The sequence below is a fragment of the Adiantum capillus-veneris genome, chromosome 3, assembly GCF_014529385.1.
Source record: "Adiantum capillus-veneris isolate H3 chromosome 3, ASM1452938v2, whole genome shotgun sequence".
NCBI lineage: Eukaryota > Viridiplantae > Streptophyta > Polypodiopsida > Polypodiales > Pteridaceae > Adiantum > Adiantum capillus-veneris.
In genome coordinates this window covers 22381272-22399174 of record NC_140933.1, presented here as the reverse complement: position 1 = coordinate 22399174, position 17903 = coordinate 22381272, and the positions used below count along the sequence as shown (strand labels likewise).

At 45.4% G+C, this 17903-nt stretch overlaps 1 protein-coding gene across 2 annotated transcripts; it reads left to right on the top strand.

Moving 5' to 3' along the window:
• The first annotated feature begins 2478 nt into the window (after positions 1 to 2478).
• On the top strand, positions 2479 to 10321 carry LOC147460598 (uncharacterized). Of its 2 annotated transcripts, none has more exons than XM_086508069.1 (11): positions 2479 to 2907; positions 3628 to 3693; positions 3768 to 3856; positions 4132 to 5043; positions 5150 to 5279; positions 5362 to 5412; positions 5592 to 6413; positions 6499 to 8980; positions 9108 to 9307; positions 9388 to 9489; positions 9600 to 10321. In XM_086508069.1, the coding sequence occupies exons 1-11, from the start codon at positions 2787 to 2789 to the stop codon at positions 9953 to 9955; spliced, it is 5331 nt and encodes a 1776-aa protein (XP_086364195.1). In that variant the 5' UTR covers positions 2479 to 2786; the 3' UTR covers positions 9956 to 10321. The 2 variants fall into 2 exon arrangements, with proteins under 2 accessions (XP_086364195.1, XP_086364188.1); XM_086508062.1 differs by having other exon boundaries at positions 2480 to 2907; positions 3625 to 3693.
• The last annotated feature ends 7582 nt before the right edge of the window (positions 10322 to 17903 follow it).

Genomic DNA, 17903 nt, shown 5'->3' with positions numbered 1-17903 from the left:
GGCAGCTTAGGCTCTCAAGCGCCAAATGGATTAGTCATTCATTCTGGAACGGTGTCGTAGGGTAAAATAGGAATCCTCTACCCGCTAGAAAAAGGACTAATGACTAGGCTTTATCGTCTCTACCTCATAGTCAAGGACGACTATGATTTCAAGAGAGAGGTAATGTCATGATAACTAATATCTAAGTCTCCTAAATGATTTTCTCATGTTAAACTGATCATTTAATATGGGGAAGTACAAGGGGAGAAAAAGCGAGAATATTGGTAAGGCTAGCAGACTGGTCACAATAGGGATCCAAAGGAGGAAAAATAGGGATCCAAAGGGGGCCCATCTGCAAAAGAGCAATGTGCACGAATGGTGCTTCAAAGACCTTAGGGTTTAGCCCATTAAGACTTCCAAAATGATAAGGTTTTAAAATTCAAAGGTAAAGTCCAAATGGTCAAGCTTAAAAGAATTGGATGCCTTTGTGAAGACCATAAAGTCTTCACATATCCCTAGATGGGAGGGGGCGAGTCGTAAAGGTAGGGGAAGAGAGCGAAGAGGCGAGAAAACACACACACACACACACACACACACACACATACACACACACACACACACACACACACACACACACACACTCAAGACTCCCTTTACACAAAGGGCATAGTGGACACATGTTAGTTCCTAGCCCAGTTGCCCCCAAAGTGCATTCGGATCCTATTGGATGACCATAGAGGTGGACCAATGAGAATTAGGCTAGAGTAAATTTAGTTTAATTCATAAAAAAACACTTGATAAAAGAACCGATGAAACTTAAGTCTTCTAGAAGATTATTGGACAACCTGCCAAGGGGTCCAATGGGAATTAAGCAGCCCAATGACTTGCTTAATTTCTATTGTCCAGAAGGGTAAAAGGCCCAATGGGGATTGAAATGTAATATTTGAATTAGCTAAGCCCTCACTAAAGGGGAAAGAGAGACACTTTTCACAAGGCTTTCAACTTTGCCTCTTATTTCCTATTGGCTAAGCTTGACATGAGCCAATGAGGGGCCATCAAGAGGAAATAGCAAGAGGGGTCGACCAAGAGAGAGAAAGGGCTGATTTTTGCAAGGCATTATGGCACACACACTCACACAAGCTCATGTGTGAAGTAAAGAAGACTATCTACTTCTCAAGCTTTAATGGAAAGTTCATCATCTACTCCAATCTTGTGAGAAGGGAGGCCTATACCAACAACTCTTGGCTTTATGATGCAAATCCAACCAAGAGCCAAGCTCTAATGCATGCTCATCTCCTCTACCATGCTAATTACTAAGCTATGCTAAGCTATTAAGAGTGATTATGTGAGGAGAAATACTTCTTTCTCGTAAGAATACTTCTTCTTCCTCTAGATCTACTCTCATACCCCGCTAGCTCTCACCATCTTCGAAGGTGTGTGAGGTCTTGGGTCTGAGACCGTGAGGGAATTGATGTTGTGTACTTTTTCAAGTGTAAGCTTGGTGCTTGAAGCTTCCATCTTCATTGCACTAGCAAGTTATTGAAGGAACACAAAGTATTGTATTGTGAAATGTCTCCCTTGATGGGGAAACCTATAACACAAAGCCTTTTGGAGAGGGGATCGGCTCCATGTAAATCCGGTCCTCAACTGTTGTCAATAGCTCAATTTCTCTCTCTTTTGAAGTATTGTTCATGCCTATCTAACGAGGTGTTATGCTTTTGTAGCTCTCTCCAACCAAGCACTCTTGCTATGCTCATTAGGAATTTATTCTTAATGAAATGCTCATCATGTCTATGTTAATCTCCGCTACACATAGGTTACTACCCCATTAAATGTTACATAAAATGATTAGTTCAAAAGAAAACCTGCAATTTTCGGACTCGCAACCAAGATAGGCAGTCTCCCCCCCTTGAATGAGAAGGAATTCCACACCCTTTTCAACACCAATCATGGAATATAGATTGAGCAGTCAACCCCACTTGAACACAACCAATCAAGCATCTCCAACACATTCTTGTTGGTGCAACGACATATTTTAGTGGGCTTCATGTGTGAATGGGTATAGGTGGAAAGCCAATCAATGAGTGTTGTAGCACATCAGTCTGAAGCACCCCAAGTTTCACAATTCACATCATGCACACATGTCATTGACTTCTCAATTTACAATATATGCCAAATATTTTTGACAGCTTTCAATCACAGAGCCATATTGTAATCATCTAATCTGCCTCATTTTATCTAGTTGTCATGTTAGCATGATCAATATTCTACCCTATGCAACAATGGTACACAATCCCCTCCCAACAGATATATCTATCCTCATCTTAAAGGCGCCCCTTGGATTGTTTGTTCAGAGCTCACGCGAGAACAAGCTCTAGAGATGGTAAGACTTGAGGGGAAGTGCTCTGCTCGCATAGGCCTAATATATTTTCAAACAATAAAGCTCAAATCGTGTGAGAAATGGGATGACCGGAACAATCTGTAGACAAGGGGAAATACTGGCAGTGGCCGGTGGTCATCTTCTATAATCTGAATGCATATACCTACAGGGGCTACCTTGAAGAGCTAAATCTGAGCTTTTCTCGACGCCATAACCACGTTTCTCCGTCCCTTTCTGTTTTTCCTCTGTGTCTTCATACTGTCTTTCAAATGCAGCCGTCGTCGCTACCGCTTACCTTATTTCCCTAACCTAGCAGGCTGCAAAACTCTAACCCTAACTTTCTTATCAGTGCGCGCAGATCCGTATCTTACAGGATAAAACAGGCGATTTTCCGGGCCCTTTCTGTTTTTGTTTGCCTCTCCGAGCTATGGCAGAGGGGAAGGCCGAAGCTGTCTGCGAAGGTGAGAACATGGATGGTGAAAGGGATGCGCGATTGAACTTGCCGAGCAGTGTTGGTCCACCTCCTACTGATTCTGCATTGATCCCAGGTTAGTGTGGCTGAGTTCAAAGTAATTTACGTTCCGGAGCTCTAATCATCCTCATGCAAGTAGAGAATCTAGTCATGCGATCTGTGCCTCCAGATTTGCGTACAAGTTTGAGCCTGGTCTCTCCCGATTCGCGAAATTCTCTCGTTAGTGAACCTCGGCTTATCTATATCTACAAGAGAATTTAAAACAAGGCGTTCCTTTCATTTGTTTAGGATGCTTCATTTCTGAATCTGATTGCTCTGACTTCGGTCTTGGAAATTGGAAGTCACGGCCGGGATTTAGAATGGCTTCTTTTTCCTATGTGTCTCTTTGAATCCAGACATTTGTTTTTCACTTGACGTTAATTTCCACTAAACCCTAATTCCTAGTAAACGTTAGTGATGCAGATGTAGGTGACCATAGAGATAAAGCCCTTTGATGTCTGTATGTTCCTTTTTTAAGTTTTGCTCTTCTTGGTGCTTGTGATGCACACAGAGGGTTGTCCATGTCTCACGTTTTAGGATCATGATCTTCATAATGTAGGCTTGCTTAATGCATTACATTTTATGTTTTAGTTGCACACTGTGCACCTGGTTTGTAATTTTGGTAAAGGTATGTCTTGTGGTTTTATTTTCTTTTGTATTATGTTTTTCCACTGTTCAATCAGATGCCACTGATTCATCTGTCCCTGTCAAAAGCTTTTGCAATCTCACCTATCTGTATTGTGACTGGTTGTAGAAGAGGTCAACAGTACTTCAGGAACAATGATGAAGGCAACTACTGGACCATTGGAGCCTGAGGCCAAAGGTAAGTTCTTACCAGTTGATCATGTGTATGGTAACAAGGCCTGCAAAAAATCATTTGATCTTGCTGTTGTGCAGATTTTCCAGGGCCAGAGAGCAGTATACCCCTTTCTCCTCAGTGGCTTTTTTCGAAGCACGGCGATGTCAAGCCACCCCTGACACCAATTGTGAGAGCATTGTTTATGCTTCAAATGAATGTTTCTGCATTGTTGTGAAATTGTTGTGCTGTCTTGAAATCAGTTGAACAGTTCTCTTTTAACTTATTCCAATCGCATCTCGTAAGGTTGCTTCCTGAAATCAATGGTCGAAATTTGCATTCTGTAGCAGCTTTTGTAGAATATTTGTTAGTTTGACCTTTTGGAGCCTTGTGTAAGATGAAAACCTCCTTTTTTCTTTCTTTGACTTTTTTTTTTTTTGGATGTTAACTTGGTCCATTTTTCAGGACCTTCCTCAAACACCAGTCAGTGCAAGTAATGGGAATAACAACGACTCTGTGTCAAAGGAGCGATGGAGGCCAGACAGTAGTCGTGATGGTGACAAACGAAGAGATTGGTGGCGGACCCTGGCTACGGAGGGTGATGGGAGTGCTGGAAATCGGCGTGAACGCTGGAGGGAGGATGAACGAGAAAGCAGCTTACTGGGCAGGCGTGATAGATGGAAGGAAGGAGGGGATACTACCGAGAAGAGGGCTGATCGATGGGCAGAGAATTCATCAGCAGCAGCTGAAAGTAGGCGGACGCCTCTTTCGGAGCGCAGATCTGATTCAGCAAGCCGGGAAACCAATTATGAGACACGACGTGATAGTAAGTGGAATACTCGCTGGGGTCCAGAAGACAAAGACAAGGAGACCCGGCGTGACAAAAGATTGGATTTTGAGAAGGAGGGGGAAGGACATCGAGACAAACAGCATCCTAGCAGTAATCGGAATGAGAATGACAGAGAGGCAGATGCATCAGCTCGGGACAGATGGCGTCCTCATTCAATTACAGCTAGAAGCAAAGGAGAGATTCCCCCCCCCTTGAGCTCAACCCCACCCAAAGCTGCTCCAGGTTTTGGGATTGGACGGGGGCGAGGTGATACTACATCTGCTGGTTTTGCCATTGGCAGGGGTCGTGCTGGGATTAATCCTGTGCATGGCACGTTCTCTTCCATTGGATCACCTCCAGGTGTAGAAAGGGGTGATGGTGGTTCAGGTTTTCGCTACCCCAGGGCAAAACTCTTGGACATCTACAGGAAATGCAGTGTTTCCTTTTCGGACAAGAAGTATCCTGAAGGATTCATTGAAGTTCCTCAGCTTACTCAGGCAGACCCTTTTGAGCCTCTTGCTTTTTTTACTCCAGACATGGATGAGGAGGTAAAGTTTAAAAATGGATCTTTGTCTTTTATGAGTGAGGACTCGAGAATGCAGGCCAAAATGTCATTGGTTTTCTGTCAGTTTACTTGCTAGTTGCATTTTGCAGGCTGTCCTTGAAGGAATTTTGAAAGGTGATGTGCTTAGTAGTGGAGCAGTTCATTCCAATCCCAAAGAGCAAACCGGGAATAAAATTCGAGAGAACAATGGTTGGAATAGAGCAAGAGGCCGGGGCATTGGTAATCTTGATTATGTAGTTGTAGCTTCCAGGAGAACAATCTCTCATGCTGCTCGAGGCTGATTGCTTAGTGTTGCCTGCAGGTAATAAAGAAGAGGGACCATCTGAAACTGCCAGAGAGGACAGCTCTTCAGGTGTTGATCTTACATTTGAACGAGATTCTAATCACCTGAATGCAAAATTTTCCCAAGGCACTAATACTAAGTCAAATTCTGTTCCTTCCTTTTTTAACGGAAGGCAAAGTTTTTCATGTTAAACTTAGGGTTGCAAAACTTGTCGGTAGTTCTGACACAATTTACTTTGTTGGGTTCAGGTGTTAGGAAGGCGGAAGAAACCTCATTGACATCTCACGAGGGACAGTCAAGTGGGGGTGTTCTGGGCATGTCTTCTAAGAGAGAAACTTCAGCTTTAACTTCAAACTCACATACAGCTAGTGAATCTTTCAAGCAGAATGCAACGTTAGAATCAAAGGAAAGCAAAAATTTTAATGTAGCTCAAGATAAGTGTAATGAAATTGGAAATCAAGAGTCTGGAGCATCTATGAATCGCGCCTCCACCAGTGATGGCCAGGATGGCTCCTCTGGTGTCGGAGGAAATTTCAAAAAGACTGAGGTGCTTGACAAGCTATCAGGTTTACGGTTAAGTAAAAATACTGAAGGTGGTCTTTTGTCACATTCGGAAGGAAAGAAACACAACTTGAGTTCTCCAGTTGCACCGGAGGAGTTATCTCTTCTTTATATTGATCCTCAAGGGGAAGTACAAGGTCCCTTCCCTGGTGTCGATATCATTGATTGGTTCAAAGCTGGATTTTTTGGCACCGACCTATTGGTGCGGACTACTGACTCACCAGAAGGCACTCCATTCACACAGCTAAGTAAAGTAATGCCTCACTTGCAGGCAACCTCCCAAGCCTCATCTGCAAGTGATGCTTGCAAAGATGCTGTGGATTACCAGGAGAGCAATGACAGAATGACAAAGACAGCTTTCAATTCAAAGTTATTGCAACAGGCAGTTGCAGTCTCGGATCCTTCTTTTCATGGTGGTTCTGGAAGATCCATACCATTGGGGGGAGGTGGAAATCTGCATGCTGAAGGTGGCCATTTTGCTCTTGGTGGGAATTTGGAGGGAAGAAGAGGTTTGTCTCTTTTTGAGCTAGTTTTGTGCTATTGATAATTTTGTAATATTAATGCATGGTCTTTTTCTTTACTTGAATGGATCAGAAATGTCAATTGACAAACTCTCTGAACGGGAGAGGGCTTCTGCAATAAATGAGGAAGCAGCAATACTAAAGAGAGCATCTTCACTCCCACGAGGAATGGCAGGACTTTCAAACAATCAAAATGATGATTTGCATTCTCTTCTCGCTCAGCATTGGCCTGAAAGAGGCAGTGTGCTACCAGAAAAACCTGGATTGATTCCTCGAAGTGCCGGACATGCATCAAATAGGGCAGAGCATATGCATGGAGCTCCAGATTTGTTCTTACCACCGGCTGGTGCGCCATCTCTGGAACGGTCATGGTCGGATCTCTCTCTGGCGAAAGAAACTCAACCACACCATTTACCTTCTCATGGACTAGATGCCTTCCACATGCACCAACTTCAGCAGCTGGAAAAACACAGAATCCAGCAACAGCTGGAGCTGGGGGTTCCTCTTCCCCATCTTTTGCAGCAACAGCAGCATCTCCGAAACCAGCAGCAGCTAGCAGAGCAACTTCTAAGTCCAGGACACGCTCATCATGATTTGAATCTACATGCATTACAGCAGTTGGCAAATGCTCGTGTGCCCCCAAGACTGCAGCATCAGCAGTCTTTTCCAATGCAAGCGGCTGAGTCTACTTTAGACCAGCTCTTGAGACTACACCAGCAGCAGCAGCAGCAGCAGCAGGCTCCTTCACATGCATACCTGGAGCAGTTATTGAGACAACATCAACAGCTTCCAGGAGTAGAGCACCTACATGGATCCCCCGTCTTGACAGATCGACAGTTACGGAGATTGCAAGAGGCTTCACGGACTGATATGCAGGCTCAGCAGATAGAGCAGTTACTGCAGAGACACACACATGAGTTGCTGCTTCAAAGGCAGCAGGAACATCAAGCTCGGCAGCATGCTTTCTTGATTCAACAACAGTTGTCAAACCTACATGAGCATCGTGTTTCTGGTGTTTGGGAGGTGGATGAGTTTGGCCAATTTGTGCAAACTCAAGCATCTAATCCCATGCATTCACAAGAAGTTTTCCATCAGCAGCATCTACAGAGACATCCAAGCCTTCCTCTCATGCACCATTCTGGAGCTTTGCATGGAGGTGCGCATGGCTCTCAATTGCGACTTTCCCGAGCAGAAATGCGAAAATTGGCAGATTTGGAATTGCAGAAAAATCTGTCTTCACTTTTGGATGGCACTACATCTATGCCTGCGGAAATGTTGGCTCAACTCCAAAGTGAAATAGCAAGATTCGAGGCTCAGAGTTTTTCTGGACCGAAGCAAAGCCCTTTTGATCTGCATGTGCAAAATCTACAGAATTTTCAAAGTCACAATGAATTAAGTGGAGAAGCAGTTGCAGGTCGAGGTTGGAATGCTGGTCATGATATTGATAAGCAGGTGAAGGAAATGCTTAGTAGGGGGGTTGGTGGTACTTCTTTATACGATCACCTTTCTGGAAACAGGGAGTTGCTTGCCCCAAATTGGCAACAGGATTCTCTTTCCTTACAAACGGATGTGAATAGAAGATCCAAGCATCTAGCTGTCAACGCTGAGGAGAAATTGGACGGTATGTTAAGGGCTCACAATCGATCAGAAAAGTTGGCTGAGCTATCAGCAACAGAAGATCTTTCAAGGATCCTTAGCTCGCATTCTTCCTTTTCAGGACAGCACGGCAATTCCCCTCCCTCTTCTTTCCATGGACAGCAGGTTATGGCAAATTTGTGGGCTGGTGAGCATGTCTCTGTGGACAGCGATTCCGCTCCAGCACATCCTCTGGCTTCCCACCCGGCGCTATTTGAACCTGCCGGTGCTTTGAAGGCCAAGCATTGGGATATGGATTGGTCAAAAGCAGATGTGGGTGTTGCTATGCCAACAAAGGAATTGAGTAATATGCCAACAGTTCTAAGCAATGAGTTTTCAGGTGTAATTGGGGAAGCTAGAGCTGCCACCCCTGCACTTTTGCACGATGGGGTTGATTTTGGGAGGTCAAATGATCTCAGAGACGGCATTCAACAGAACGCGAAATTCAAAGATGACGATCATCTCAGTGCTGCTTCTTTCTTAAGATCAGGTTCTGTTAAAGCAGAAGACTTGAGAGAGGCGCTACCACCAACCTCTGGTCATCTATTAGGAGACACACAGAAAGGAAAGGAGGACAATGTAAGCTCTCGGTTGGCTGTGTGGTCTGCTGATGTGAAAAACCAGGCGACAGCTAATTCACTGAAGGAAATGCAGGAAGGTCCCAGAGTCCTCATAAATGAGTTGGAAGGGCCGCCCCTTTCAGTGCACCAGCAGATGCAAGCTAACAACAGACAATCTTCGACTGTCTCGTTGGCTGGCAATATGCCTGCATGGCAACGAGCTCCTTCGCCATCGTTAACTAAAAATTCACCGTCCTCCAATCACGGCACGATAATACGAAGCACTACTCCTGGAGACGATGAGTTTTTCTGGGATCACAACAATGCCGGAAATGAACGGCAGTATTCCAGGGCAGAACGGTAGGTTTTAGCCATTTGTGCCTGAAGGTTCGCTCCTGTTTGTGTCTGGAAAAGCAATAAAAGTTCCTATGCTAGTGGTGAGGTCCTTGGAGATTCTTGATTAGTAAATGATAATTTTTTGATGCAGCTTCGACAGGTTCTCGTTCTCTCAAAGAGAGCAATTTGCAAAGGGGCCTTCTGTAAATGATGAAGGCTTAATGCGTCAAGCTTTTACTGCCGGAGCTTCTCACATGTCTGGTTTCTCAGAGCTGTCGGGACTTTCTCCTGCTGTAACCAAGCCAGTGCAACCTATTGCAAGGGGTTTACGGGGAAATAAACAAGCCGATGGTAAATATCATTTCTCTTCAGCTTCTTATTTCTTGTGCAAATATCTTTATCTGAGCGTATTTTGTTCTGAATTTCAACAGATGTGCCTGCTTTATCCTCCCAAGGCTCCCTGACAGTAGCTGATGCAAAAGCTTTTCGTGAGTGGTGTGAGGAGCAGATCAATTTACGAAGAGGGTTAAATGGTGAGGTTTGCTGTTTGAGGAGCTTTTTATTTTGAAACATTGACTGAGCTGTTTTGAGAATTTGATGGTTTTGATTATGGACCATGCTCCTTTTTGGTTATTCATTTCAGCTTCGGATTATCTTGAAAGTGGCCCTGCCTTTGAAGCTCTGAAAGCGGAGTTTCTTCGCCATAAAGACTCCTTGCCTTCCGAGGCAACCCATGCTTCTCTTCCTGTGGCTGCTGACACTGCTGCAGGTGATAATGTGGTCTCCATGGAAACTGAAAAGAGGGCATTAGACAAACCAAAAAAAAGTTCAGAGGGGGAGGATGAGCCAGACTCAGAGAATTCTGGACAAAATTCTGCATTAAAGAGTGCGAAGAAGAAGGCGAAGAAGGGCAAGAAAGTAGTTGATCCATCTCTACTGGGCTTTAGTGTGGCAAGTAACAGAATTTTGATGGGAGAAATCCAGCATGTCGATGATTAATTTGTAAAAAGCTTGAGTGTATATTATGCCAGTCTTGTATCATATAGAGAGGGCTGTCAGCCATGAAGTATCTAAGGGCTTCATTTTTTGTGTAGATAACATTCAGAGGAGGTTTGAAGTGGTCATCCTCCCTAGATCTATAATGTATTGAGTTCTACCATGGCCATGCTATTTCTTGAGAGCAAGAATCTCTAGTAAGAGGAAGGGCTTGCTTCATCACACACATAATGGCTTGAGCAAGTCAAGGATTGAGAGGGGCATCAGATTCATCTTCTTGCCTCTCTTTCTTTTGTAGCTTGGCTTCCTAGGGAGGTAAGTCATGTAACCATGCTACACTTACGTAAAGAGTACAGACCTTGAAAGAAATTTGTTGTGTCCTGCTCATGCTACCTCTGCTGTAGAGGCCTTTTGTATGTTCTGAAGTCTGATTGTTGATAGATGCTGTTGGTGGTTATTTCATGGTATGCTTACTTCCATGTCAACCCTAAGAGCATTTAGATGTCAACTTTTCAAATTTTGTTTCCGTTCCTTTTCTACATGGTTGTGGCTATTAGAAATTTGTTGACTTAAGATGGGTTTGTTTTGTAGAAAAGTGAAGGGTGTTTGAATTTTTGTGATTTTGCCAGGAAGCCGAATGTTGACGTACACAGGCATACCGTTGCCCTGCACGTTTTGGCACAAAGTGGAGGTTGTTGGCTTTGTACTGACCTAAGGATCAAAGTTCATGGCAAACCCTGCACGCGGCTCTCTCTCTCCTTTGGTAACCCTGTGTGTTGTTATGCCATCGCCAGGCTTTTGGGAAAGCCCCCCCGCCCCTCCCCCTTTCAAAATTGTCTTTTGACCATTGGTTGTGTTGGTTGCTTCCCTATCCAGCCGTCGCAATGTCAAGCCAGTCAATGGTATCCTAGCCAAACCCCAATGACATCCGAACTACAGATGTTGCAAAATTTTAGCAAGCACGAATTCCGGTACATCAAGTATGGCACAACTCTCAAGGAAGAAGTATCACCTCGTCTTTCAAAATTGTCTTTTGACCTTTGGTAGTGTTGGTTGCTTCCCCTGGCTGTCGCTATGTAGAACTGGTCAATGGTGGTATCCTAGCCAATGACAACCAAATTGCAGATGTTGCAAATTTTTTAGCAAGCACGAATTCGGGTAAATCAAGTATGGCACGACTCTCAGGGAAGAACTATCATTACCTTGATTGTCTAAAAGCGTTTTTGGAAACATTGCAAGGAGAGGCACTCCACCTGGTTGCTCTTCATTGGACAGGCTATGGTTTTTAAAAAAAGCGGGTGGGTAAAAACTGGAAAAGAAGCGGGTAAAATCATTGGCCCGAATTAGCTTCAGTAAACCATATGGTGTTTGTCGATTGCGCAGAGATTGTGTGTGTGTGAGAGAGAGAGAGAGAGAGAGAGAGAGAGTTTCTGTCTGCACTCATTGTAGTAAGGTTTGGAGTGCCAAAAGGTATGCAGAGAGAGAGAGAGGGAAAGAATGTTTCTGATGCTGTTTTCAACCTCACAAAGAGAGAGAGAGAGAGAGAGAGAGAGAGAGAGAGCTATGACACCAAAAAGTTACAATGTGGTGGATTTGATACAAAGTCAGAGTAACAAAATAACAACATAACAAAACAAAAATACTATCGGATCCTAAGTTGGTCGATGTAAACTAAGCAAAATGAGCAGCTGGCTGGGATAGCTAAATCACAGGAGATCTAGCATCGGTCGCTGGTTGGGATAGCTAAATCACAGGAGATCTAGCATCAGCTGTTGGCGGATCTCATCAATCTCCTTCATGGTCAGTAGTCTGACCGCGCGTCGTGCATGCCAGGCCAGAGTGCTTTGAATCTTCTGAAGTAGCCTCCATCCATGTTGTGTAGTCCTCCGTAGTCGCGGGCGCCTAGATTTCCCCAGCTCAATTGCTTGGTCGATCAGTGTGCCTCTGGTGTGAGATGAATGTAAGCTCTGATGTGGGAGTAGCTCTTGCGGCTGTCCACTGTCTGCTCTAAAGAAATCTGTGATCCGTCTCTGAGACTGGCTAGCTTCTCCACTCATTAGGCTCTCTGTGTCTGCGCATCTCGAGCAAGAACAAACCCAGGCATCTCTGATCCTTGTATCCCATGACTTTGGAGAGTGGTCCAAAACCCTCTCTGAACAAGCAATGGAAGCGGCCTCGTATCTTGTAGTAGATGGGGTAGCGGCATGTGTAGTGCAACTCTGTCTCAGGCTCCATGTCACACAAGGGGCATGTCATGGCCTTTGCTGGTACTCCGTTGTATCTCCCAGTCTCAATCCGCAGTTGGTGAGAAGATGTGCGTAACTGGCCTTAGCACATCGTATCCCATGAGACAAGTGGGTGTCCATGTATCTGGATCTCGTCACAAAACCATCCTCCGTAAGCTGGAGAAGATGCTCTCTGTAGAAAGCCATCTTCGTGCCCAACTCCAATGCTGGCTGTATCCATGTCCTCCTGGTGTCTAGTTGAGTCAGGTCTTGGCAGATGAGCCTGGTGATCTTGGACTGTGTAAGAGTGAGAGATGGTACATCCAATGAGTATTGGAAGGGTGGCAACCTGTCTATGCTGAACCCATGCGCCTGAAACCATGATGCCATCTCCCCATACCAGCATGCTGTATCTCCCTGCACGCATGGCTAACTGTCGACAGGACTCAAGTGCAAGGCGGACATATCTGTCTCTAGGAAGTTCCCACATGCAGTGTATGAAGGAGACTGATCTGGTGAGCGCCTCAACCACTAGTGGGGGGGCGCTAGCTCTGCTCGGATAGGTACTGAGGCCTTGGCTCTAGTGAGCCGCGAGATCATAGAGACAAGAGGTTTCTCCATGCTCCCCCATCCATCAGTGCGACCCGACCTCTAGTCTCCAGTGATGATCCAATGAAGGTCCCCATATCTCAACTCCATAGAGCAATGCAGAAGCCACCAAAGTATCAAAGAGCCAGAGCTTCGTCCCAGGCTCCTGAAGCTGAACCTGCGAACACATCCTCTCCAATCTACCCAATGCTACATGGGCTCTAGTCAATCTTGTCTCTGCTGCTCTCCTTAGTGAGAATGCATGTCCGCTAAAAACCACTCCAAGGTAAGTGTAAGCATCTGTATAATCCACAGTCTCCTGGCCGTATGTGAATGTAGGTGCTGATCTCCTGATCCACTGTGGGGTGGTATTAAACACCATAACCTTGGTTTTACCAAGGTTGACAGACAAACCGCTTTGGCAAACCTATGCAAAGCATCCAAGTGACGTTGCATCCCCTCTGGAGATTCGGAGATCAACACAATATCATCAGCATATAACAAAAGTGGAATCCATGTCCCTGCCAGCCGTGCACCTCTATAACCATCGCTCTCAATGTAGTCAAAAACCGCATCCACATACATACCGAATTGAGTAGGAGAGAGAGGGCAGCTCTGCTTCACCCCAATAGTCGAGTGAACCGGTGTAGATAGTCCCTCAGAGCTACGTACATGGTCTACTACTGATCTGTACAATGCCATGATCCCCCAAATGAGCTCTGTGGGTACTTCCATCTCCTGTGATTTGCGCATCAATCTAGCTCGGGGTACTCTGTCAAAGGCTTTGTGGAAGTCCACAAAGCTACAATAGATCCGTCTCCCATGAGATCTGCCCTCCTCAATGATGGCCCTGAGTGTCAAGATATGGTCAAGAGTAGAAAAGCCTCTCCTGAACCCTGCCTGCCCAGCTGCATGCATTCCTTCCCTCTCTGCCCATCTACTCAACTGCTGCTCAAGAATGGATGCATACAACCGTGCCAGTGTGTGTCCAATCATGATGGTGCAATAATTCCCAGGCTCCATAGGGTCTCCTGACTTGAAGATAGGTACAATCATAGATAGGCTCCAAGCATCAAGCAAGCCCTCACACATGGCATAGTTAAACATAAATGCTAGAAGCTCTGCTAGTAGATCTTTGGCATGCACGAAATGCTCAGCCACTAAGCCATCATGATCATATGCTCTCCCAGTCCTCATCCTGTCAATGGCTTTCTTCACCATCCATCTCAACGGTGAAAAAAGCACATGTGTGTGGGCATGGATCGGGGGGTCGGGAAGGGGCGGCTGTCTAGGTACTGTGTACAAAGATGATGTGTACTAACCCTAGGTCTCTGTAGAGGTAACTGTGGGGGGGGGGGATTGCTCATGAAAGAGCCGCCACGCCTCACGCGAGTCCTGACTCAAGAATAGCTGGTATAGATCCTGCTCTAGTCGAGCCAAAAATGCCCTCTTCTTTTGCCGCACCAGGCGTCGGAAGTCAATCTGTGACTGTCTCTGAGTGATGTCCCCCAAAAGCACCTCCCTCTGAAGTCTAGCTCTAGTCTGGCGGCATTCCTCATCATACCAGCTGTTCTGAGGCATGCTCCCTAAACGACGTCTCTGCTCAGGTTGGGTGTGGGTATGCCTATGCTGCTGCATCATGTAATGTCTGTGTCATTATAGTAGTAAGCTCCTCCATAGGTCGCCCTACTTCCTCAGTGCATAGGCGTCTGTAGATCCCGTCTCTCGCGTGAAGGTGTAGCGAGTAGGGGCTGCTACTCATGGCCTATGTGCTACATTGAACTGGAAGGAGATAGTCAATGACAAAAGAGCATGATCACTGCCACCCCAACCGGTATGGGCCCAACTGTGAGATCTTGGATACTAGAGATGAGATTCGGCTGTGCCATGACATAATCCACTTTTCTGGCTTTATGTCTGTGTGGAAAGCATGTGAAAACTCCCGCAGAGCAGGAAATCTCTATAGGCCATTCAAGATGTCTAGTCCATGTGCAGTGCCCATGTCTATCAAGTGTCGCCTATACTTAGTATATTCCACATCCTGTGATAGTCTAGACGGGCCCGTCTCTACAACATCTAGGTCTCTCAGCATCTCCTTTGAAGTATCATAGAATACTGTCTGGTGATGTGCAGTCCTAGCATTGAAGTCCCCTAGAACGATAATGTCACCATCTCTCGAGAACTCCCATATGTCACAATCCAAAATAGAAAAGGGGGACTGTCCTCTGGTGCTGCATAGGCTGACGTACTCGGGGGAAAGTAGCAAATAGCAATGTAAAGATATTTGCATACCTTTGCTCTCAATCTCACCCACATGTACCTAGCCTGCTCATCCTTGCAGGCTATATGTATCAATGGCTGCAAATCCTCTCTAAATAACACTGCCACTCCCCCTGAGCCCCGTCCTCTATGCTTTGATCGTGTCTCCTATCTGTAAGTTGTCTCCCATCTGTATTTACTGATGTGAGGCATGGATTGCCCTGGGGCCTGATGTGTCTCAGAGTAAAAGATGACGTCTCTTCCAGTAAAACTATCTTCAAAAGGACCCACATCAAGACGCATAGATCCATTACAATTCCAGGCAGCAACTTTGAGTGTGGTCCCATAAGTCTCGCACCATCATCTGGAGCATCGCTCCAATATTACCACTCTTCCATCTCGGTAAAAGGCAATCTTGCCTTCTCCCCTTGCCGCTCTAATCTCCGGCATTACCTCCTGTATATGAGAGATCTGCGAGAGGGTAAGATCATCCTCGAGAAAGATGCCCGTCTCTTTAAGAGTTGGCCTTTTCTTCAAGAAGACCTTCTTCACTTCCATGGAGGGAAAATGGAGGATGAGTGCCCTTTATTTTGAGGTTTCCCCACTGCTTCCATTTTTCTTTATGTTGCCCACTCTCCAAGCTCTTGTGTGTGTCGGCTCATGAACCCCCATCAAGGACATGAGTTCTTTTACCTCTTTGTCCACATTATCTTTGTCTTTAAGATCGAAAATTCTCACACGTAAAGCGCGCACACGTCTTCTTTGCTTCTCCTCTAGTGTCAGATTAATAATTGTGGATGTGGACGTGGACGTTATTTCCTTGCCTTTTCCTTTCTTGGCAACCCCTATCCATTTCTCGGCTTCATCCGCCTTCTGTTGAGTTTTATTAAGAACATCTACCCAGAAAGTCGTCATCTCTTTGTGTTGCTCTTCTCCCTCTTTAATGGCCCGCACTTGCTCCTTGATCGTGTTGATTTCTTCGATTATCGAGGGTTGCAATTCTCCCTCTTCCAGTGTGTTTCTTGATCGTGCTTCGGCGAGATCCTTCTTGAGTGACGCAATCTCTTCATCCTAAGTCGTCACCCGATCTTCCAGTGCATTTATGTTGCTTTCTTGGATCAACACGTGTCCTTCGAGCATTTTTATTGTGCCCAATAGATTGCGGTTCATCTTGGTAATGGTCTCCGTCATTTCCTCTTTGCACTTTTGAATGACATCCTCTAATGGGTCGGCCTTATCATTTTGCTTCCTCATGCTTAATCGCCACCCAAAAAACGAGAGCCACTAAGCGCACATATGTTTCCACACTATGCATACATTGTCTCCCGCACCAAGCATACACTTTGCGTACCCTTGCAATTTCTGCAAAATTTGCAAAAAAGTATGCTATCCGAAGTTTCTTGAGTTTTTGAATTTCTGCCTGCAAACTCTGAAAATTTTGAAAAATTCCCTACAGTGTGAATTCGAAATTTTTTTTCGAAAACCCTTCAGATTGGACCTGTACTTGCCCGGGGGGGGGGTAGGGGATGCAAGGCAAAGTTGAAAATGCAGGGGCAGCGGGGCTGGCTGCAGAAAAGTGCAGGGGCAGCGGGGTGCAGCGAAGGTGGCTGGTCGAAGGGGGATTGGCTGGGCGAGGGGGGAGCACGAGGAGGTGTGGCAGGGGGGGCAGAGAGAGAGAGAGAGAGAGAGAGAGAGAGAGAGAGAGAGAGAGAGAGAGAGAGAGAGAGAGAGAGAGAGAGAGAGTTTTTGTCGCTTGCATTGAAGCAAAGATCTGTTGTAGGGGCCCTGTTGGTGCCTCCAAGCTCGTTACTGTGCACCTTTAACGCCGTGCTACTGAAATAATTCCCTTGAATTTGAGTTATCAAGGTAAAGAGGGGTTGATCAACCGTTGTTTGACTTCATTTTGAAGTCATTGAACGGTGTTTACGCACCGGAGTTTGAAGCGAGGCAACACAAAAGGATTTGCTCCAACAAGCTCTGCGCTGTTTTCAGCAGATCCAAAACGAGAGAGAGAGAGAGAGAGAGAGAGAGAGGTGTACTTTTAGAATACATAGGAGGGTTGGTAAAGCCTGAACCACATTTGCCATCTAGGCTGGGAGTACTCGATTATAGAGGCCAAAGCGGCGGAGAAATAACACTCAAAATCGTGGTGATGTGCAGCGATCGAGCAAGTGCGGGGTGATAGACCTTAGCGGTAGGCTTTACCCCTGTGCATTAAGTTTATTTGATATGCAACTTATTACGGACTCTATGACAAGGACGACATTGACTGCACCATTAATTCGTGAAAAGCAATACATGTCCAGAACAACACAAAGCGGCACTTGTTGGTAGTAAAATGAAGTCGGGTGGTGCAATCTTGTCTGCATGCAACACTCATTGAAGCAGATGGAACAAGCTGAAGGTAACAAATTCTTATCATTAAGTTGATTTCAAAGCCGGAAAAATGTCCCTCTTACAATAGAGGAAACACATAAGTCCCCCTTCAACACTGAAGGGGATAAAAGTGACAGGGGATAGGCACAATCCTTACGGTATTATAAACAATGTGGAGAGCTGTGCCAACTCCACACCACACTTGCGTATGGTGTTTTAGTTCCACATGGCACAAAAATTCCGTGCACGATGTTGATGCAAAAAAACACTAGCATTTTGCACATGCGATGTGCTTGGTTGCACGATATATTTTAACAAATAATGTCCTCTTCCTAACGAACTCATAACATTTGGGTTTTCTTTTTTGAACAGGGCATATTTCCTTCAAATTTTGCCATTGTTCAGTGCTATAGATTGCTCGTCTATTGTGCAGTACTGTGACCTTGTTGTTGCAAGTTTGGGGCTTGAAAGGTTGCTCGTCTATTCTGTAGTATTGTTAATTT